The sequence below is a fragment of the Triticum aestivum genome, chromosome 7A (assembly GCF_018294505.1).
Source record: "Triticum aestivum cultivar Chinese Spring chromosome 7A, IWGSC CS RefSeq v2.1, whole genome shotgun sequence".
NCBI lineage: Eukaryota > Viridiplantae > Streptophyta > Magnoliopsida > Poales > Poaceae > Triticum > Triticum aestivum.
The window spans coordinates 703,606,394-703,628,686 of NC_057812.1; the positions used below are offsets into that span (position 1 = coordinate 703,606,394).

General features: G+C 46.1%; 1 protein-coding gene across 3 annotated transcripts; it reads left to right on the top strand.

Annotated features, from left to right (window-relative positions):
- Window positions 1-1,306: 1,306 nt before the first annotated feature.
- On the top strand, window positions 1,307-17,691 carry LOC123149495 (uncharacterized). Of its 3 annotated transcripts, none has more exons than XM_044569157.1 (5): window positions 1,307-1,493; window positions 1,592-1,794; window positions 1,964-2,063; window positions 13,943-17,034; window positions 17,147-17,691. In XM_044569157.1, exons 3-5 carry the CDS (start codon window positions 2,046-2,048, stop codon window positions 17,148-17,150), a joined length of 3,114 nt encoding a protein of 1,037 aa, XP_044425092.1. In that variant the 5' UTR covers window positions 1,307-1,493; window positions 1,592-1,794; window positions 1,964-2,045; the 3' UTR covers window positions 17,151-17,691. The 3 variants fall into 3 exon arrangements, with proteins under 3 accessions (XP_044425092.1, XP_044425093.1, XP_044425094.1); XM_044569158.1 differs by having other exon boundaries at window positions 13,959-17,034; XM_044569159.1 differs by having other exon boundaries at window positions 14,738-17,034.
- The last annotated feature ends 4,602 nt before the right edge of the window (window positions 17,692-22,293 follow it).

Consider the following 22,293-nt stretch of genomic DNA (forward strand, 5'->3'; position numbering starts at 1 on the left):
AGTCATTTACATGAAGGTGATGTAAGCGCCGCACAGCTGGCCATCACCAGGCCATCAGAAAGACGTTTCAGAATTACATGGGAAGGAGATGGGGGGGGGGGGGGTTGTATGGAGGTGTGTAAACTATGCAGAACCAATAAGATTAGCCCATTCACTAGTACTTCCCTGGTTGGTTCTCCCCGAGCCCGCACAGTGCAGAGCTTGATGAGATCGGCAATCTCCTTGTAGACACGTCTGGCACCCCAGAAGTCCTTGTCGAAAATCTGTGCATTCCTGGCGTTCCACAAGGTGACAGCGCATGCGGCAAAAAGTATATGCCAGAGCCTTCCATGTAGGTTTCGCGCTTGCTCAGAGCAGAGGAAGTCTTGGGTTATTTCTGATGTTTCTTAACTGACCGGTGCCATTTTTCGTAGTTTGTATGACTCTGACTGATTTTTATTCTGGCTCATAGCTTATGGCCATCATTTGGTTATTTGTGCTCTCAATTTGTTGGGCTGTGTGTTCATGGATTTACTACTAGATTCACATGTACAGACCAATTACCAGATAGGAAAAAAATCAGAGTATTGTGTGACTACTCTTTCTGTGTGGAGATACCCTGCAGTCCATCTGTATATTTAGACAGCAGAGCATCATGTGTTCCATCTTTTTGTACTGAAATTTGTGTGCTACCTTAAGCTGCGCTACTGCAAGAAGAATACTGTGTTGCCTAAAAAGAAAAGAGTATTGTCTCATATTTCAGTGTGGACAAAAGTACACTGCAGTCCATCTGTATTAGCAAATTTCACAGCAGAGCATTGTAGGCATCTTTTGTCCTGAAATTTATTTGCTAATCTGGGTTGAACATATGACATCTCTTTTTATCCAAAAGTATATTGTGGGGAAGGCCGTTTTGCCTCTGGGGTGCATATGCTCTCGAATAAACAGTAAAATCAAAATAAATAGTCAATACATTTTAAAAATTCTGAATTTTTGTGTAGATGCCCTTGTTAGTGTAACAAGCGCGCTTGACAATTTTCATGAGAAACGGTATAGCAGTACTTTGTCAGTTAAAAAAATTAAATTAAGTGTAACGTTTGAAGGTCGCATTTGGGGTTTGACTTGTTTTCTTTTGGCACTGGTCAAAATACTTAAGCTGCTGCTGCTGCTGCTGCTGCTTCTTTACTGGTCAGTACCTTCTTTAATCTACTGGTAGAGAATTCTAGCGTACACTACCAGACATCATCATCACTACATGCTTTGGTGAAAAGAAAGAGACCCATCTAGTACGGGGATAACACGCAAGGAATTGTGCCTTCTTTAATGCAGAGAAGGAAGGACTGATTCTCATTGCCAAACAAACAAGAAGGCTACCTTTACTGCATATCTCGCTAACCTCTGCTCTGATCTGAATTCACACAAATATACTAGCAGTAGCAGAAGCTGATCGAATACGCCTCAGAGAGTTGGAATCAAGTCTCCGTTTCTCAAGCTGCTCTTAATCTACCACCAAGGTACGCGCATACTGTTAACAATGTTCACGGCCTTGTTCTTGCTACAATTAACAATGGTGGAGCAGAAATGTAACATGTTATCCCTGCTGTGCATTCAGGCACGCGGTGGTGACAAAACTTCATCCGATGGGTTAGATTGAGAACACGCAAGTAATTATGCCTTCTTTGGTTAAAGAAAGAATGCTGACAGAGAAAAACATATCTATCCTCCTGCATATCTCTCTCATCTGAAGTCACGGCACGTCAAATAGTTCAAATCGAGTCTCTGTTTCTCAAGCTGCTCCTCCTGTCTGCTGTCAAGGTATGCACATAGCCACATACTATTGAGAAGTAGTAACATTTTGTTAGCTCTCTTTCAGACATCAATCTTGACCTTGCACCCTGTTCTAGCTAAAATTGCACGGGGTATTACTGGTAAACTAACAATGGTGAAGATCAATTGTAACATGTTGTCGTTGCTGTGCATGCAGGCAGTGGTTACAGAACTTCACCCGATGGGTTAGATTGGTTCATCTGCTGCTGCTTTTCTTCTTGGTCTTGGTAGAGAACATCATGACTCCTCCCACACGGGTAATACTCTTGTGCAATTTATGTTCATGAACTAACTAATTAATCATCAAGCTTTTACCTATAATCGTGCATGTGATGTATAAATTGTATGCTTTTTTTTGCGGGGGTATAAATTTTCTGATTTAACTGGCCGGAGGAGGGATATAGCTATAAATGTGAAAAGACAACTATGTATGTGGCTAGCTAGAATGCTCTTGATAAGATTAGGAGTCAGTATATACGAGGGAAAGAAAGGAGTTTGGTGTTTTGGCTCCTAGCTCCATTGAATATTTAGGAGTACACACGGAACAAATCCAGCAAAGCTCGTGTCAGTCCCGTAAATTTGTGAAACAAATCTCATATACACATGTAGATATTTTCTACAATAACAAAGCCTTTAGTCCCATATAAGTTGGGGTAGGCTAGAGGTGAAACCTATAAGATCTCGCGACCAACTCATAATTTTCCCACATGGATAACAAGCTTCCACACACCCTGTCCATGGTTAGTTTTTTTATGACACTCCAGTCCTTCATATATCTCTTTACGGACTCTTCCCATATCAAGTTCGATCAACCAAACCTTTCTTCACATTATCAACATGCTTTAGCCGTCCACTATACACTGGAGTTTCTGTAGGCCTGCACTGAATATGCCCAAAGCATCTCAAACGACGTTGGACGAGTTTCTCTTCAATTAGTCCTACCCCAGCTTTATCTCGTATATCATCATTCCAGACTCGGTCCTTCCTTGTGTGGCCACACATCCATCTCTACATGCGCATCTCCGCCACACCTAACTATTAAACATGTCGCCATTTAGTTGGCCAACACTCGACGCCATACAACATTGTGGGTCGAATCATCGTTCTATAGAACTTGCCTTTTAGCTTTTGTGCCACTATCTTCTCAGAGAGAATGCTAGAAGCTTGGTGCCACTTCATCCATCCGGCTTTGATCTGATTCGATGGTTCACATTTTCATTGATATTCCTATCCTTCTACAACATTGACCCCAAGTATTAAAAGGTGACCTTTTGAGGCACCACCTGGCACCTGCCCATCAAGACTAACCTCCTCCTCCTCCTCCTCCTCATTGAGGTCTTGTCATTGAGGTCTTGTTCATTGGTGGCGCATGATGGATCGTCTGGAGTCGTGGGTGGTTGGTGGTCAGGAGAAATCCTTGTTGGCTTGTCCGGCACCGACGCGATGACGCCTGTGGGCGCTGTCGTGCCTTCCTGGAGGGCGTAGGGTTTGCCCCTTCCCCGCACTCCTCTACGTACCGGGGGAAACCGTAGGACTTGTCTAGGCAGCAGCGTCGTCGGCGTCGCGATCCTTCTTGAAAGTGTTGCTTGGTATGCGGTGGTCCGGAATGCTTGAAGTGTGGTGGAATTCTTCGGTGGGCGCAGCTGTTGTGGGCCGTCGTTGTTTTCGTTGATCCGTCGATGTTCGCAGTTGTTTCTTTTTTGTTTTCTCTTTTGTTTTTTTTTTGGGCTTGATTGTGCTGCTTCGGCCCCAGCACCTATCGATGGCTGTATCGATGTTGGTTGCTAAAGAATTTGCCTCGATGAGTCGGGCCTGCGCCAACATTCAGTTCTTCCCCGGCAACATCGTAAGCTACAGCCAGACGCCGAGCCCATGGAGTTCGCCGCTGACATGCATGCAGACCCTTCTTGGTCGGCCAGGCATGGACGACGGCAACGAGGGCGGTCTGTTTTGTATCGAGTTGGGCCTCATCCAGCCGATGAACGTAGACGGCACGGCAGGTCGAGCTTGAGATCGACGCCATGCTACTGTGCGGCCTCCACAGAAGGAGTCCAGCGTGTCCGGCCGGCGACATGCGTGACGTTGACTTCGACTTCAGCTCACCTCAGTCCACATCGTACTAGAACGCGGTAAGCACTAAGCAGCAGTGCTAATGCCGAGTGTCGATGTTCAGTTCCTCCCAAGGAGCCTCGCCGTGGCCGACGACGTGATGTCGCACGTCAAGGTTGATGACTGTTGGCCATAGAACTGCTACTCGTTGAGGATTGATGAATAGAGTGAACTACCTAAAATGCCCTTAATTGATCAATATACTGCTGAAAATCTGTTGTAGTATTGGCTGATTTGGACCCTCCAATCACAAAAATGAACGGCTCCAATAGACTTGATGCACCGTAAAAGGTACGCACCTACAAAATTTCATTAACATTTTATTTTATTTTTATGTTAGTCTCGGTTATATGACAATAAATGAATCGTGTATACCTAAATATCACCGTCGATACTTAAATATCTTGTTACATATGCAAAAGGGTCTTGACCAAATTTTATTATTTTCTGCTTGTTCATTGGTGTCGTCATTTCAAGTTCAATCTAGTGACCATCACAAAACAAATGAACCTCTGGGGCGTTAATTATCTGGGTTTGTTTAAGTCAATGTTGGTTAGCAAACTAATTCACCTCTTGCAACCCGTGGAAAAAGGTGGTTACCAAACTGCAGGCCATTTTTGGTTTAAGTCAATATTGACACTAATAGAAGAAAACTGAAAAACAAATCCAGATAGCTCCGAAGAATCCAAAGCCTTTTGTGGCCCAATGTACTCATGCACTTGATCAAAGACGATAAAGATGCGTACATTAAATTTTGAACCACTTGATATTAATTAGCATAACAAACTAAATTTGTTGATGTATAATATTAATCAGCAGTAAATTCTTTCCCCAAAAATCCCCTCTCTCTCACGCTGCCCCTACGGGCGACCGAGAGGATGAACCCTAGCCATTGACTTCTCCTCACCCTCCTCACGCCCCCTCCCCAGCCACCCTGCCACTAGGCGAAGCCCTGTTTGCGTTGGTGGCGGCAGGCATCTCCTCCCCTCCTCTCGGGTCTGGAGGCTAGCGCGTGACGGCCTGGACGCGCGGAGGCACCTTGCTCGCGTGGGGCAGCGGTGCGGCAGGAGGTGCGGATGGCGGCGCCTTTTGCGTCAGGGGGTGTGGCTTCAACATGGGCATGGGCTCGCAGCACGGGCTCGCTGTGCGGTGGCTACACATGGGTTGGCGCTCTCTGGAGGACGCGTGCGGTGTCAGGTGGCTCCCAAATCCGGGGACCTGGCCTTGGCAGGCAGCGCAGGGAGTTAGCGGTGATGCAGTGTGGTTGCCGCTTAGGTCACAGGCCAAAAGATGGCATCCTAGCCCTGGATCTACGACGGATTTGGGTGGCGGCTCGCTCCCGGTGTGGTGGCGCTGCTAGAGTCTACCTGGGCGGTGATGGGGCAACACTTCTGTTGGTGTTGGGCGGCGGTGATGTTCGTGTTGACGTTGTGAGGCGCTGGCTGCGGCGGGGCGGCGTGGACCTGGTCAGCGAGGGTGGACGATGTCTGGTGTCACAGGTACAATGCGCCGACTTGTCTGTGTTGGTGCTCAACTTCGCGTTGTGCTTTCTTTGCCTATGGCGCATTCGTCATGTCGGTTCGAGTTGGGCTTGCTGTCACTGATATGCCATCGACGGATCGATGTCGATGGCCACGGGCATGACGGCATTTGAGATAGTCCATGCTTGGCCAGAGGGCTCGGGTTAGAGATTGCTCGGTAGTGGCCGTCGGTAGACATTGGGTCATGGCTCCCTAGTCCACCGGGACTGCTTCGGGTTGATGGTATCAGTGCTCCTACGGTGGAGTCTTCGACCCAGACCCGGCGGCTGATGCCGGGCTAGAAATGGAAGGATGGCCTTCCGCTATTACTACTATGGCTAGCATATTGTGGTGCGGAGGGTTGGTGGTGCATTGGGCCATCGAAGAAGGGGCGGCATCCCCGGATGGTGGTTCGCATGAGTGGCTCCATGATGAGCACGATGGCGGTACTATCCATCTTGGTTGTCTGGGCGGCAAGGGGTGTAGTGAAGGGGAGGCTCGAGCTCGCTTTCTATTGCTGGCAGTGGCGGCGCCTAGATACCGGAGCTGAAGGCTTGTGCTTGTCGCAATTTCCTTGGATGCATTGTGGTGAAATGGACGAGGTATCAAGCGAAAGCTCCGCACGTTTGGCGCCGATGAAGGTGACACGAGTTGGTGCCGCTATCCTCTTGGGGACGCCATTGTGGTTCTCCTCTCTGTGCCAGTGTTTTAGATGAAAATTCCTATTCGTCTCCAACTCTGCAGCGATGACGCTTCACGCCGTGCAGCCTCCTGAGGGCGATGCCGTGGAGCTTAGGTGCCTTAAAGCTTGACATGGCGTAGTTATTCAGTCCTTCCTATGTTAGCTTTCGGAAGCTTAGTCACGTGCATTTATGTTGGCTGGTTACCCTAGAATCTGGTTGTAAGTGGGCCACCTCATTACCCTGTATTATTTGGTCATGTGTTGTCCTTTATCTACGAAGCGGGGTGAGGGCGTGCTTTAGAGATTGTATAATAATCGTGGTGTAGGTAGTCCATAACTAGCAACAACCAAAATACGAATGAGATGGAGGGTAGAGTAGACGCGAATGGTTTTCTTTCTTTTGAAGAAAGAAATGCGATCTTGGTGCCGTGGCCATGCATGGCGACTCTCTTTGGCTCCCCTCCGTGGACGACCTCTTTGGTCGTGGTGCAGGGGTTGACGGATCTCACGCTTGCGGGCGTGTATAGCTATAGGTTTAGAACACTATAACGTTTAGGTTTTTGGTCGTTCAATGCCTTGACTTCCGACGGTGGCGCAAAATAAAGAAGCTCCAAATCTTTCTTTGACGAGGCGATGCATCTTATTGTTGATGATAGATTTGGAAACTATTTTGTTCATGGAGGGATGGCTTGGACACGAGAGCATTCTTGTGGTGGACTTGTATCATCGGCTCCGCATTTGCGACGATGCTTGCTTCAGCGTTGGTGCGGAGTTTGGGAGCTAGTTTAGGAGCCATCGCAAATTTGATCTACATCGACGGAATATGGAAGGCGGTGGAGTGTGTGTTGGGTTCATGGTTTGCGACTAACATGTACGGTTTCTTCATTCGAGATTTTAGTTGAGCGGGCTGCAAGATCTCGAGTTCGATGGTGTTTCCTGGGTACTTCCCCGGCGAGATTCTTTCAATGGGAATGGCTTCAAGCCACTTTTGACGCCCAAAAACCTACATCAGCGATGGAGCCACCGCGTGTAGCTCGGGTGACGAGGTGGTCCGTCATATTTTTCTTTGGTGGCTAATACAATGGTGCCGAAGGAAGGTGACGGGTGTTAGTGTCAAGCTCCGAGGATTTTTTGGTCTTGATTATATTTCTACTTCTTGGCTGGTGGTTCTTTGCATAAAGACTAGTCTTCTTGGCTGATGGGTATTGACTTTTACTATATAAATGAGAGACATACTAGCATGAAAAAAAATGAACAACGCTAAATACATTAACTTGCGACCGTTAGTATGTCACAACCTAGACTCTGAAGGGTTTAGCCAGGCAGATCCTTGTGTAACGTGGGCAAGATAGATGTTAGGGTGTTTTAGATATTTTGTTATCTTTTCAGTTTTGTTATGTCGGTCTTTACGTGATTTGCACTCTAATTTTTATGATATGAATGAGACACGTTTTACCATGAAAAGAAAAAGATGTTAGGGTGTTTATTTGGAGGAAAGTCCATCCTTTCTTCTTTATTAGCGTAATTTTTATGAGGGACATTAACACAATATTTACCTATTAATAAAGTATCGATTGCTTCTGCCCGTTCACCGTCAGCAATTTTACAGAATAGTCCATGTCGATTTAGTATTCAACCCACAGTCCCAAATTTTCGTCCTTAATGTTCGTTTGCATCCTTCCGTTTCATTTGCTTTCGTCTGTCTAGCAAAATTCTTGTACGCATGTTGTCTCGTGTAGCTGACGCATTTGCCTCTTCGGTCTTAGCCCCCGGTCCATCCCCTACGTCGTTTGTCAGGGTCAACCAGATGATTTAGATGGTGTTTGTGTAGAAAGGAGAAAATTCTGGTCAATAGATAGTCCCACATCATTTTCTTGTACACAATCCCACCTGTTCAAATATGTTTGCGAGTTCTCGAAGGAGTTAGTCAAAAAAGAAATTAATGGGAGAGGCCCTTGGACTAATTAAACAGCATGCATATGTGAGACCTGCAACAGAACAGTGTCCATAATTAATTCGAGTGGGGTAGACCTGGCGATCTCCACCGGACGAGGAGAGAGGGCCTCGAAGCCACGAGGCTTGAAGAGAGGGAGACAACAAGAGGCGGTCGAGGCCAGTGATCCAGTCGTTTCTTTCCACCGATCCCCATCCACACACGTACATACAACAATGGTGTCTGAAATAGCTGCCTAAATGCTAGATAATGCAGCTGCGCTATTCGGTGGAGTCAAGCGCACGCATGCAAGCCATCCGATGCTGACGCAATTGCGCTACACGACAAACTGTTAGAAAAATGGCCTCCTTCCCCCTCGTGATGTACCTGGCATCGTGAGGTGTTGGGTTGTCCCTAAAGATTAACCGCATGCATATGCTGATGTCATCTCACTTTATTCCGTCTCATTTTTTTCAAAAAGCTATAACTTTTGAACCAAGTATCAGAACGAAGATCCGTTTTCACCATTAGGTTTCTCGCGACGAGATCTTCAAAATTAGATCCCATATGAATAGGTTTCAATGATTTTTTTAAATCAACTTTGGTTCTAGTTGAGGCAACTTTATTGCTAAACAGAAGCAACTTTCTTGCACCATGTGTACTAGTGAATTTATCTAGCAAGTATATAGTAGAAAACATAGAAACCATGCCGGACAAATTTTCATCATATGTAGGCAACTGAACATCATTCGTAAGCAACTTTGGTATTAGATGGAGGCAACTTTCGGTACTAAAGGAGGCAACTTGTGTTATGAAGGTGCATTCATACGATGTTCTATTATCGCCTGTCCATATTTTGTAAAAGGAGACAAAACATTTCTCCCAGTTGTCTACTTATGAAGTTGCCTATTACCAAAAATCCAGGGGGGTCTTGTCCAGATGCATGGCATTTTAGTTTGAATCGGTGCGTTAATTTTTGCAGTCAATAGATTCGCAATTATGTGAATTATGGGGGACAAAGCAATCGCTTGGATTTGCTAGAAGAGTTTCTCGAGTTGTAATGCAGTTGCTTGGTTTGGTATGAGGACAAAGTTGTCGCTTGGATTTGCTAGAAGAGTTGCATCGTGTCATAATGCAGTTGCTTGGTTTGGTTAGGACAGCTGCTTGGTTTTTCTTGAAAAGTATTGTATGGTGTTTTGGGTAATGTAGTCGCTTGGATTTGCTAGGACAGTCGCTTGGTTTTGTATGGACAGTTGCTTGGTTTTGTATAGACAGTTGCTTGGTTTTGGGTAATGTAGTCGCTTAAATAGGCAACTAATTTTGCAAAGTTAGGCAACTGAGTAGCAATGATAGGCACCTATTTTACCAATAGCAAGCAACTGGGCATCAATGGTAGACAATTTTATAGTACTTGTAGGCAACTGAGCATCAACCATAGGAAACTGACATTCAACGATAGGAAACTAAGCAACCATGAATAGGCAAGTTGAAATAATGTTAGCAAAATTCATAGGTACGCATAATACAGTGAAGTTGCTTGTATGTAGTACTAAAGGTGCCCCATGTTTTGTCTGATTTTCTCATTTTTACACAAACCAACATCATAGAAGTCCTACTAAGCCAAAAAAAGAAGTTGCTTTCCTATAGCACTAAAGTTGCCTTTATTACACCCAAAATTGCTCATCCAAAAAATATCGACGAAACCTATCCATATGGGATCTAGATTTGAAGAACTCGTCGTGAGAAACCCATCGGTGAAAACGGTTTTGAATTCTGGCACTCGAATCAAAAGTTAAGGCTTTTTAAAAAAATTGAAACCTCAAATTAATGCACATGTGACAAGGCCTAGAATCACGTGGGCTCAGTGGAGCTGGCGTGGGGGGGGGGGGGGCAGGCTCTTTTTTTTATGGAAGAGACATGGGGGACTGACTGCACTCTTTAGGACGTCCTACCATTTATGGTACAGGCACCGGATCGCACCAACGGACGCCCAGGTACTGGCTAGCCACGTCCAAAAAGCTTCAACGGGGGATTTTGCAAGGTTAGCGAAGGGCAAGATGAGCTAGCTACAGCAACGTCGGCTGCTACAAATGGGAGATTGCAGAAAAGGTGGTCGACGACAAGCCAGCTGCTGTGACGGGAGATGCAGCAGTGGTGACCGGCAATGGTCGACAATGTCAGCGAGCCGGCTGCAGCGACATGGCACATGGGGATTGATGAGTAACGATAAGTGTGTGAGGTGGATAACTATGAGAAGGGGGAAACGGCGTTCACTCAATTAACGGCTACACGAAGACGGTTGCGAACAAGCTTTTCTTTCTTTTTCCTTCCTACTCCCTCCGTTCCTAAATACTTGTCTTTCTAGGCATTTCAACAAGTGACTACATACGGAGCAAAATGAGTGAATCTACACTCTAAAATATGTCTACATACATCTATATGTAGTAGTCATTTGAAATGTCTAGAAAGACAAATATTTAGGAACGGAGGGAGTACATCCGAATGACGTCTAGCATTGGCCTTATGGATATCATGCATGGCGTGGTGTCATTGTAATTAAAATGGGATTACAGTTTATGCATAATAATATATTGGTAGTGTACTTGGGATTAGCACACACTTAGCATATTGAATTACTCCCAGCCTAATATTAATAAATAACAGACATAGTAAGTAATAGCATTAAGTGTAATGATTTGTGCGGAACCTAGAACCAAAGTGTTGATGCACATATAACCCTCACTAAATTTGAATGCACATCAATTTTTATTACCGTTGCAACTATGCACTGGCCTATTTGCTACCGTTGCATTTTGATCAATTCCATATACTACCTCTGTCCAGGATTAGAAAGCTCGTGAGCCAATTCTCTAGAGCCAACACACGGTGCAAATTTTGACAGAAATTTTATCCCGTTGCAACGCACAAGCCATATTCGTAGTTTTTATCTATGGAGATAACTAGCTAAGATGGTATTCAATCAAATCAAAACCAATAAAGAATGTGTCTACAAGAAAGCTCGAGAAGGTTCCGGGCAAGGGCCGGCCCGAGAATCGAGATGCCCTTGTTCTTGTTCTAAGAGCAACTTTAACTCACTGGCACAAACAAACGCTGTTTTTGTCTGCTTTTTATCTGTTTGGGTCAGCCGAGTGGATGCGTGTGTGTGTCCGTTTTTTTGGTTTGGGTCAGCTGGTGCACCAAACACGACTGACACATTAGTCCATGTGGCCTTAAAAAGAAGTAAATAGGCATAAATTTAAAACATGCAAATAAACTAAATATAATTATACATCAAAACAGTCGGTCAATCTCGGGCCAAAGTTCACTTCAACAGAATTCGGCATTAATAAAAATACTTTAAAAAGGCGCCTCTCAGTCGCCTAGCCCGCAGCCCTCGTTGTCGGAGCCGGTGAGGCTGAAGAAGGGCTCCCGCGTCGGAGCCCACAGGAAGGCCCACTAGTACGCTGCCCGTGACACCTCCTCCATCATCTGCTACATCGGTTGCTCTCCTGCGTGGCACACGCGCTACTCCTCCTCGCACTCTCCTTGCTCCTCCGCCTCGCGTACCCAGCGTTGCTAGCGCTCCTCCTCCTTGCACTGCAGCTGCATGAGGCGCCCCCCTAGGCCCGCTCCTCTGCTAGCGTGCGCGCCATCCACTTCTGGAGATAGGTCGCCTCATGTTCCTCCGTCGCGCTCCCACCGCTCCTCCTCCTCGCCTGCCCAGCACTGTTGGCGCTCCTCCTCGCGCTCCAGCCGCATGAGGCGCTCCCCCTTGGCATGCTCCTCCGCTAGAGCGCACGCCTTCCAGTGCTGGAGGTAGGCCACCTCCTGCTCCTCCGTCGCACCAATCCAAATGGCGGGGGCACTGATCCACTCCCGAACGACACCCTCCCATTGGTACCTCTCGGGGGCGGCGTGGGCTCGGGCTTGGGTTCGGGGAGAAGCGGAGGTGGCAGGGGATAGACGCAATCCCCCGCCGCCGACAGCAACAACGCCTCCTCATGCCTGGCCAGTGCGCGTCCCCCTCGCACGGTGAACTTTTGAGGGCGCGCTAGAGCGCCTCCTCTAGTGCAGCGTAACAGGCCGCCTCCGTCTTCTCGTCCTCTTGCGCCACTATTGGGGGGGGGGGTGAAGTTGGCGCCGAGCTGGATGGCGCCACGACGACGGACGTCGTACTCGGTGGCAAACCAGACTTCCTAGTTGGGGAAGTCTAGCGCGTACACCGGGTCATGTCGTTGCTCAGGCATCAGGAGGGTGCGGTGCGTGCGTACCTCCTCCACATGCGCGCAGTGACTGTGGCACTGCCAGCACCGTGGTGTGGTGGGGGTCGAGGTGCCATCCATGGGGGAGGTTTACATTGGGTCATGGCAGCGGGATGCGGTACTCCAAGTGGTACCGTGCGCGCTGCACTAGGATGTACAGCCGGTCCCGTGGCCGGTGAGCCCTCCCCGCCGCTGGCACCACCGTACCGTCCACCTCGTCGGCGTGCAACAAGCTGCTCTCCTCCTGCTTGCCCTTGGCCTTCCCCTTGCCGAAGAAGCCACAACCATGGCTAGGGCTATGGTTTTCTAACGCCGGCGAGGTGTGAGTGTGGCTAGATGTGGACGGGAGTGGCAAGTGGATGAGACCGGGCCCCGCACGCTTGCCATTAAAATAAGTGTGGACTCGGGTCGCTTCCACTGGCCGCACGACGCGTTCGTCTCGTGTCTGTGTGAAAGCAAATCAGGCGCACATATGGGCTGAGAATGCGTCCAGACAGACAATGAGGGGACCAATTTTAGGTTTGCATCAGCACATTGGGAAGGCGTTTTTCTTCCGTTTCAACCTAAACGGACAGGCGCACACGAAATGCATCGGCGCGTCAGTGTTGCTCTAATGCAGGGGTGACATTGTCCTCCTCTCGGCTCTCCCATTCCTCGTCAGCACGTACATGGCATGGTCCATGGCATCCTCCACTCCACTACAAGGTGACCGGATATTTCAGCATAGGTACGTCCGTCTGGAGTAGCTTGTGAAGGTCAACCACGAACGACTCCGCCTAGTGCCGCTCCGTTAAGTCCTTCACACAAGCATACGAGATTGGGATGTTCACTATACTGGTGTATTGTGAGTTTTTGATCGCGTCGAGCTAAGCATTACAGACTTTGGGTCCGAAACAGGGTCAGATGTGTTTCGCAAACACCGTCCATGAAGGAGCCGTTGTGAAATGTTGTACCTCCTGTACCATAGAACTGCAGACCTGCCAAATGGTAGGAGCTCGTCCTACCTTTCCGACTTTCCATGCATCTTTTGACCCGTCAAAGGTTGGATGGAACTTGGGGCGACATGATTGTCATCAATGCTATCTTGCTTGAGGTAAGGTCCTGAAAGATTGCTCACTGTCGATGTGCTAGCCCCATCTTGGGCTCGACACTGCTTGGCCATAGATGGTATGCGGAGATATGTCTTAAGTTCAGTACTAGTGTGTCATGGGCACGAGAAAGGTTTGGTTATGGGATAAGCCTAATTTCTTCTTCTTTATTGATTCTATGATATCACGTACTATCTGAGCATACCATTATATATAGGGTTGGCTGATGCAGACCTGATCTTAACTTTCCAACCAACACAAATAATCTTTATCTACCAAAATAAGTAGCTAAACTGACATTCAAGTAAACTAAAGATAGGCTTAGTTGTCAGATGATTTGACCCCCTCCTTGTACCAACGCCCATATGCTGGCCCCACAAGATATATCAGTTGTGGATTTGTGATCCAAACTCCAAATGGGTGCTCACACACCAACTTTTTAGTTCACCGAATTCGTGTATACTCAGATTATCCATTTACATGAATTGGATTATGCAACTAGCAAACTTGGTATAATTACAGTTTTTCTTGTGTTAATTTAGTTTACCAATGCCATAGATGTGGATGGCGCCAGAGAAGCGATATTCCGAATTCTTCGTAACAAGGGAGAAGAAAGGGTCATCTATTTTCATGGTTGGAGTGGACTTGGGGCATCTACCGTTCTTAGATCCATAGCAGAAGTTATCCCTTCTAAGAGAACCACTCCGGAACTATGCTTTGATAAAATAATTCATATAGATTGCTCTGAGTGGAAAGGTAGGAGGGCGTTGCAGAGGGCAATTGCAGAGGAGCTACACCTTGGCAGCTCAGTAATGGATGTACTGGATAAGCAGGATGGAGATGATGATTTTAATGGAGTTGATAAAATTTCAAGGGATGAAATAACAATTGTGTCAGAAGAGATCTATCACATTATGAAGGACAGTAGATTTATTCTTATTTTCCATTCCGGGGTTGATGATGAGATCGATCTATATCCCCTTGGTATTCCTTCATTTGGCAAGTTCACAAAGAACATAATGATATGGACATACAAAAGGAGGATATTGACCATAACAGAATACGAACAACATAAACTAATACAAAAACTGAGGTACACCCATCTTTTGGCTTATGATAGAGAAAAATATTTAACAAGTGGACAGTTGTATGCACTATTGTGTAAAGAGGCTGCCCTCATAGCTGCTCGCTATCAATGCTTGTGGGGAGTCAATCCAATGAATGTTGCTGACTGTTATGTTTACACACTATTCCTGCAACGTAGTTTTCACAACAAGACCAATTCTGATTGGGTTGGTGTTGCTTCCAATTGTTGGATATGTGATGGGATACTGCAGAAAGACATAACATTGGAGATACGTGACGTGTTGCACCGAGAGATAAGCTGGGAGTGTGATGATAATGTGCTCGCAAAGTTCAAGAAAGATTTCAAGCTTCCTTTCCTGATTGTTAAAGAAGATGGTGTGTATGAAGAAGGACAATACCGTTGGATTTCAACCAGGTCAAGTGATAGGGAAATACATGCTATGAAATCTTTACCTGAAGAGACATCGTCATTCTTCTTGGAATTTGTAATGTCCGATAAGCCAGTAGCATTACCAGATGGTTTGTTTGAACATTCCAACAACCTTGGTGTGCTATCCCTCTGTTGTTGTGCCTTCAATTTTGCATCACCTCCTTTCTTGAAATGCCATGGCCTACGATTCCTTGGGCTGGACAATTGTACAGATGACAAAACAGGTGAAGGAAAGGATTATGCCGGGTGGGTTTCTCTGCATAGCTTGTGGGTGTTGGACCTACGCTACACTGTGTGGAATGAAATCTTATCGCAGGAAAAGTTGGATCTAATGGATAACCTCGTGGAGCTTAGCATGGAGGGAGTCTGGTGTTGGCAGTACATAAGTTGCTTACAAGGCCGGCTACCGAATCTTCAAAGGCTCAGGATAATCAAGCCTACACGTGGACCCGATATTTCAACAGATCCAAGCAACTCCTTCATGGACAAAGCAAAGCTAGAAATACTTGACCTGTCTGGCAACAGTGAGATGAACATTGTACCAAACAGCCTATCTAAGGCAAGTAGGCTCGAAGTGCTTATTCTGGATGGTTGCAATGAGCTTAAAGATGTTGTTGTCCCTGATGGGCTACCTCGCTTGCTGAAGTCCTTCAGCTTTGATGGATATGGGTCTGTTTCCTGCCGGGCACCAACTGTTGAGCTACCTTCGAAACAAGAACGTCCATCTACCCCAACAACAAAGGAGGGTGCCAGTATCTCTAAGATTTCCCTCGAAGGTTGCTCACAATTGGAGAATTTGTTTGTTCGTGGATTGGACAATCTCGTTGAGCTTGACCTCTCCGGAGCTGCAATCAAGACACTTAATTTCAATACTATGGTGTTAGAAGTACCAATGTTGAAGCGATTATTTCTGCTAGGATGTGAGCACCTTCGGGCAATAATTTGGAGCAGCCTTACTGATAGCTTCAAGTTGGAATTGTTATGCATTGATACGCGAGCTGGAACTGGCCGTTCTCGGCCATGCATTGACCGGAACAATTCCTTTCAGTTGGAGGTGCACGCCATTGTTGTGGATGCAAGGCTTGCTCGGTCAGTGTGGCAACTATTATGTAATCATTATGCAGCTGCTGAGAATGTTTATCTTAATATCCATGTCACCTCTGCTGTGTATAGTGAGCTGAGTCAATCCAAAGTGAAAGAAAAGGAGAAGAAGATTGACATGTATGGAGATCAAGTTAGCCTGCTGCAGCTTGTTCAAGCAGACCGGTACAGTGATGTCCAAAGCATGGTTGGTGATGCCCCTGCTGCAGCCTTTCCTAAGCCTCCGGCTAACAACCTGGATCGGCATATCGAGATTACTAAAGGGAGCCACGTCTTGGACAGTGGACTGGGATATGTGATGACAAGGTTTGCTGATTCCCTGCATGTCCACGATGTCTCAACTAGTGCTAGTTTGCCGACGGGATACAGCCCGCAGGTTCTCAGGCAATGCCGCATGGAGAGGTGCCCCAAGTTGGGTGAAGTCTTCCCGAGGGGATCACGTGAATTTTGGCAGCTGGAGACCTTTTGGGCGTCAGATCTCCTGATGGCCAGCTGGATATGCAGTAAAGGTGGTTACCGTTACCACGGGTTCAATGATGGTTCGTTCGGAAAGCTGCAGCATCTACGGTTGCGCTCTTGCCCCAGGCTCCAGTTCGTGCTCCCTGTGTGGTTCCGCTCCTTCCCAAGTTTGGAGACCCTCCACATCATCCACTGCGGAGACCTCAGGCACATATTCGTGCTAGACGAGAAATATTGGTACCCAGATATCATCCAAGTTGTAGCATTCCCAAGGCTGACAACCATCCACCTGCACGACCTGCCAGTGCTGCAGCAGATCTGCGAGGTGGAGATGGTGGCACCAAAGCTCAATACCATCAAGATTAGAGGATGCTGGGGCCTGCGCCGGCTGCCGGTGGTGGGTGCCCGCAGCGGAGACATGAAGAAGCCGACCGTCGAGATCGAGAAAGACGTCTGGGACTCTCTGGAGTGGGACGAGGAGGTGGCCGCTGGCCACTTTGAGGCGCCGGTGCACTCACGCTACTACAAGAAGAAACTGCCAAGGGTCTCCGTGCTCAGGTACTCTCTCTGACATGTAACAAATCCACTTTTGTAAACTGCCAATATCATACTCAATGTCAGTTTTGCTACTCACCCTTTTTTTCTGCACTCTGCCACTTACATTGTGTAGGTGATCCTTGCGCTGTGCTGCACTGATGTGGTTCTTCCATCCTTAATGGGAGACCAGATGGACGCTCGCTCCTGCAAGTCCTGCTGTCTGCTGCATGTTTGGTTTATTGTGTGCTTCCCGGGTTGCTTGAAAGAGATTTGCTGGTGGTGTCGGTCATTGGTCAATCGGCTCCTACTGCTACTGTGTGTTGTTGTGTCAGGTGTGAGCTTGTGGTGGCGCTCACCTTTGTGGCTTTCAAATAAGAAGCAGCATGGTTCTTGGCTGCTTGCACTGACGTGTGTGCGCGCGGAAGTATGGCTTGCGATTGAGGATGCCTGCTTGCTGCCTCTTGGCTGCATGAGTATGAACTTGGAGTGATTGACTAAGCAGCAGCCCTGTGTGCCTGCGTGCATCGATGGGGCTGCCTGGTGTGGTTTGCGAGTGTGTTAATCTGAACACAGAAGCAGCTGGTTCAGTGCATTGGCTTGCATTGGACCTGCTATTATCCGTGTCTGTTATGCTTGTGGAATAAACAGATTGTAATACTAGGAGAACGGATTTCAGTTTGTGCTTCTATTATGCTTGGTATCGATGAATTGTATATTGTCGTATTTATGTTGTGTCAGTTTTGTGATATACTTTACAATTAAAACAATTTCTGAAGAAATCTCACTAAATTTCTTAACTTTTTTTGAAATGAAAAGATAGATCATTTTCTATGTTATGCATTCAAAACAGGCAAAAGCGCCTGGATGACCGGAGTCATTTACATGAAGGTGATGTAAGCGCCGCACAGCTGGCCATCACCAGGCCATCAGAAAGACGTTTCAGAATTACATGGGAAGGAGATGGGGGGGTTGTATGGAGGTGTGTAAACTATGCAGAACCAATAAGATTAGCCCAATTCACTAGTACTTCCCTGGTTGGTTCTCCCCGAGCCCGCACAGTGCAGAGCTTGATGAGATCGGCAATCTCCTTGTAGACACGTCTGGCACCCCAGAAGTCCTTGTCGAAAATCTGTGCATTCCTGGCGTTCCACAAGGTGACAGCGCATGCGGCAAAAAGTATATGCCAGAGCCTTCCATGTAGGTTTCGCGCTTGCTCAGAGCAGAGGAAGTCTTGGGTTATTTCTGATGTTTCTTAACTGACCGGTGCCATTTTTCGTAGTTTGTATGACTCTGACTGATTTTTATTCTGGCTCATAGCTTATGGCCATCATTTGGTTATTTGTGCTCTCAATTTGTTGGGCTGTGTGTTCATGGATTTACTACTAGATTCACATGTACAGACCAATTACCAGATAGGAGAAAAATCAGAGTATTGTGACTACTCTTTCTGTGTGGAGATACCCTGCAGTCCATCTGTATATTTAGACAGCAGAGCATCATGTGTTCCATCTTTTTGTACTGAAATTTGTGTGCTACCTTAAGCTGCGCTACTGCAAGAAGAATACTGTGTTGCCTAAAAAGAAAAGAGTATTGTCTCATATTTCAGTGTGGACAAAAGTACACTGCAGTCCATCCGTATTAGCAAATTTCACAGCAGAGCATTGTAGGCATCTTTTGTCCTGAAATTTATTTGCTAATCTGGGTTGAACATATGACATCTCTTTTTATCCAAAAGTATATTGTGGGGAAGGCCGTTTTGCCTCTGGGGTGCATATGCTCTCGAATAAACAGTAAAATCAAAATAAATAGTCAATACATTTTAAAAATTCTGAATTTTTGTGTAGATGCTCTTGTTAGTGTAACAAGCGTGCTTGACAATTTTCATGAGAAACGGTATAGCAGTACTTTGTCAGTTAAAAAAATTAAATTAAGTGTAACGTTTGAAGGTCACATTTGGGGTTTGACTTGTTTTCTTTTGGCACTGGTCAAAATGCTTAAGCTTTCCCTGGCATTTGAGTATGACAATGAACCCATATGATTTTTTTCAGATTTTTTTTTGACGTGAACAGCAAGAGCTCTGCTTTTGCATTGAAGAAGAAAAGAAGTATTACAAGACAGTCAGCCGGGGACAGGGGGAACCCAGCCGGCACTCTGAAGACAAGTACATCAAAACACTGACAAAAAAGGAGAAAAACCCCTCTCAACTATGTGTCCCCAGCGGCCGCCTCCCTGGTAGCCTCGTAGAACATCTTGATCTCTTCTCTGATCAGACCAGCTAGCGCGATCGGCGCCATCTCTTCTCTGTCAGATTTGTTTGACATTTACAAAAAACATATTTGATGTGCAGGAGCATATGCTCTCAAAAGTCGAAATGGATTTGCCATCTTTAATGGGTCTACGCTTTGATGTTGCCCAAGTCTTTTTTCTGAAAGGATTGCCCAATGTTTGTCAGAGCTTCATTATGTACTTAACTTCTGTACATTGCTTTTCCAATCCCAGTATTATTGCATACATTCATATATTCAAATTCGGTTGTGGCTTTCTATCGAGTGCACCAGATTGCAGGGAGCCCCCATTTCACGCGTAGGTTGCTGAATAGCCACCAACCGGCTTTCCTATTTTTTAATGGTTTTCTCCTTTCATTTTCCTTTTTTGTGTCTTTTGTTTTTTGTTTTTTTCGCTTTGAGGACTGTTCATGAATCTCAATTTCAAAAAAATGTTTGGAATTTCAAAAAAGTTCTTAATTTCAAAAACTTTACATGAACTTTTACAAAAATTATGAAGTAAAAAAGTATTCAAAAATTGAAAAATTGTTTAATGAATTCAGAAAATGTTCTTGATTTAAAAAAATGTTACCAAATTTCAAAAAAGTTAATTGATTCAAAAAATGTTCACAAGTTTCGAAAAGGCATTATTGATTTAAAAAATGTTCACGAATTTCCAGAAATGTTCCAAGATTTGAAAATTGCTCCCGGATTTGAAGAAGTTCAAGAGTTTGACATAAAAAGTTCGAGGATTTGAAAAAGGAAAAAAAATAAAGGAAATAAAAATGAGAAAAAAACGAAACAACAAAGAAAAAACCGGAAGAAAAAAGCAAGAAAAAAGGAGGCCACCGGTACTGAGGAAGAGTAGAACAAGGGAGGTCACAACCGATAACGAGGAAGAGTAGAACATTGGAGGCCGCCGCTGCTTGGATCTCAAGAAAGCCACCTCCAAAGTCGTGTCACGCCTCACAGCCGGTGGGCTTGCCCGCTTCACAGAGGTGGAGGCCACTATTCATCCCCTCGTGCTGAAGCTAAACTTGGTGGGCTCATCGCCGGTCGGTGAGCTTGCCCGCTTTGTGGAGGCAGGGGCTACTTTCCCTTTCTATTGAAGCTTCATTTTCCGGGGCTCATGGTCGTTGCCGGAAATGGGAAGGCATGTTGTGGGAAATAGGTGCCACCACTGCCGGCGATCTTTTAGACTAGGTTATAATAACCTAGTCCACTATAGTTTTATTGAAATATGTCAAAAATGTAATGTATGTGCTCCAGTTTAGATGAAAATCATCCGGTTTTATGTAAAAATTCTCCAAGTCTATATGAAAATTGTCTAGTTTGTTTAAATTTGCATCAAATGTGACCAGACGTTTGCGGCTAGCTATGGATGGCCGGTTCCCGTATCAGTGTCCGGACCTGTCCACGGATGGATCCAGTATCCATTTTAGCCATGTTAGAAATACCCTAACATATGCATGTCACTAGTCTAAATAAATTATTTCCCACTACAACAAGGAGCCCGACCCAAGAAAGTTTTCAGATACTTAAGATTTACAAACGCTTATAAATTAGTAAGGCCCTGTTTGAATTATTGTGTTCTTTTTAAATACACCTAAAAAAATACACGTCTCAGCTCATCGTTTTGTCTCCGGCTGAAAATTGCTAAGCCGCCGGTAAGATTCAAGTGTAAAATAAACACCTCCATATTATTAAATTACAATGGTTCCAAGCGCGGCCTAACACGTATCTACGCAGAGAGTTGGCACCAAGGGGCATCCGAGAGCAACTAGTTGACGAGCTCCTCTTCCAGAGCCTCCCAACAATCACTTGGGGGTGGGTCTCGGCGCACTCTCAGTCACCGCGAAAAACATGTTTATTTTTGCTTCCGCGAGAGGCATGGCCCGTGCCTCTCGAAAAAAATGTGTCTTCTCTTTCTTTTTTTCTTCCGTGAGAGACATGGTCTTGCTTCCACGCGAGCATTCCTCTATAAAATGAAAAAAAACATGTTTTTTTCTTTCGGGAGAGGCATAGTTTTGATTCCGCGAGAGGCGCGAATTTGATCCCGTGAGCAAGAACATAGGTCATGTAACACCCCCTGCATGGGCTGTCACCGTGTGGTTTGTAACTGCGTGTGGGCTACAAGATGGTCCAAGGGATGTCCTTGTGTGGGCCTGGTAGGAGCAGTATATGTATGGCGTTTGTTACACCTAAGGGACTCATTGTGCAGAATGGGGAGCTCCTTGCGGCAAATAGACGGCTCTTCGCACATACCGCACCCGAATTGGGCCGTCCCATTGAGGTCAAACCCTTAGTGTAGAGTGGAGCACAAAAACACTTAAAGGGAAATTTGTGCAAGCCAGGAGTCGATCCTGGGAAGTTTTATTGAGGTCGGAACATCTCTAGCCAGTCACTCAGAGGTCGTGACATATGGGTAGCGCTAAATATCAAGAACAAAAGAGATATAACTCAACATTACTCAAAGATTTTATCATTTTAAGAAAACATACAACAACAACAACAAAGCCTTTAGTCCCAAACAAGTTAGGGTAGGCTAGAGGTGAAACCCATAAGATCTCGCAACCAACTCATGGCTCTGGCACATGGATAGCAAGCTTCCACGCACCCCTGCCCATAGCTAGCTCTTTGTCGATACTCCAATCCTTCAGGTCTTTCTTAACGGACTCCTCCCATGTCAAAATCGATCGACCCCGCCCTCTCTTGACATTCTCCGCACGCTTTAGCCGTCCGCTATGCACTGGAGCTTCTGGAGGCCTGCGCTGAATATGCCCAAACCATCTCAAACGATGTTGGACAAGCTTCTCCTCAATTGGTGCTACCCCAACTCTATCTCGTATATCATCATTCCGGACTCGATCCTTCCTCGTGTGGCCACACATCCATCTCAACATACGCATCTCCGCCACACCTAACTGTTGAACATGTCGCCTTTTAGTCGGCCAACACTCCGCGCCATACAACATTGCGGGTCGAACCGCCGTCCTGTAGAACTTGCCTTTTAGCT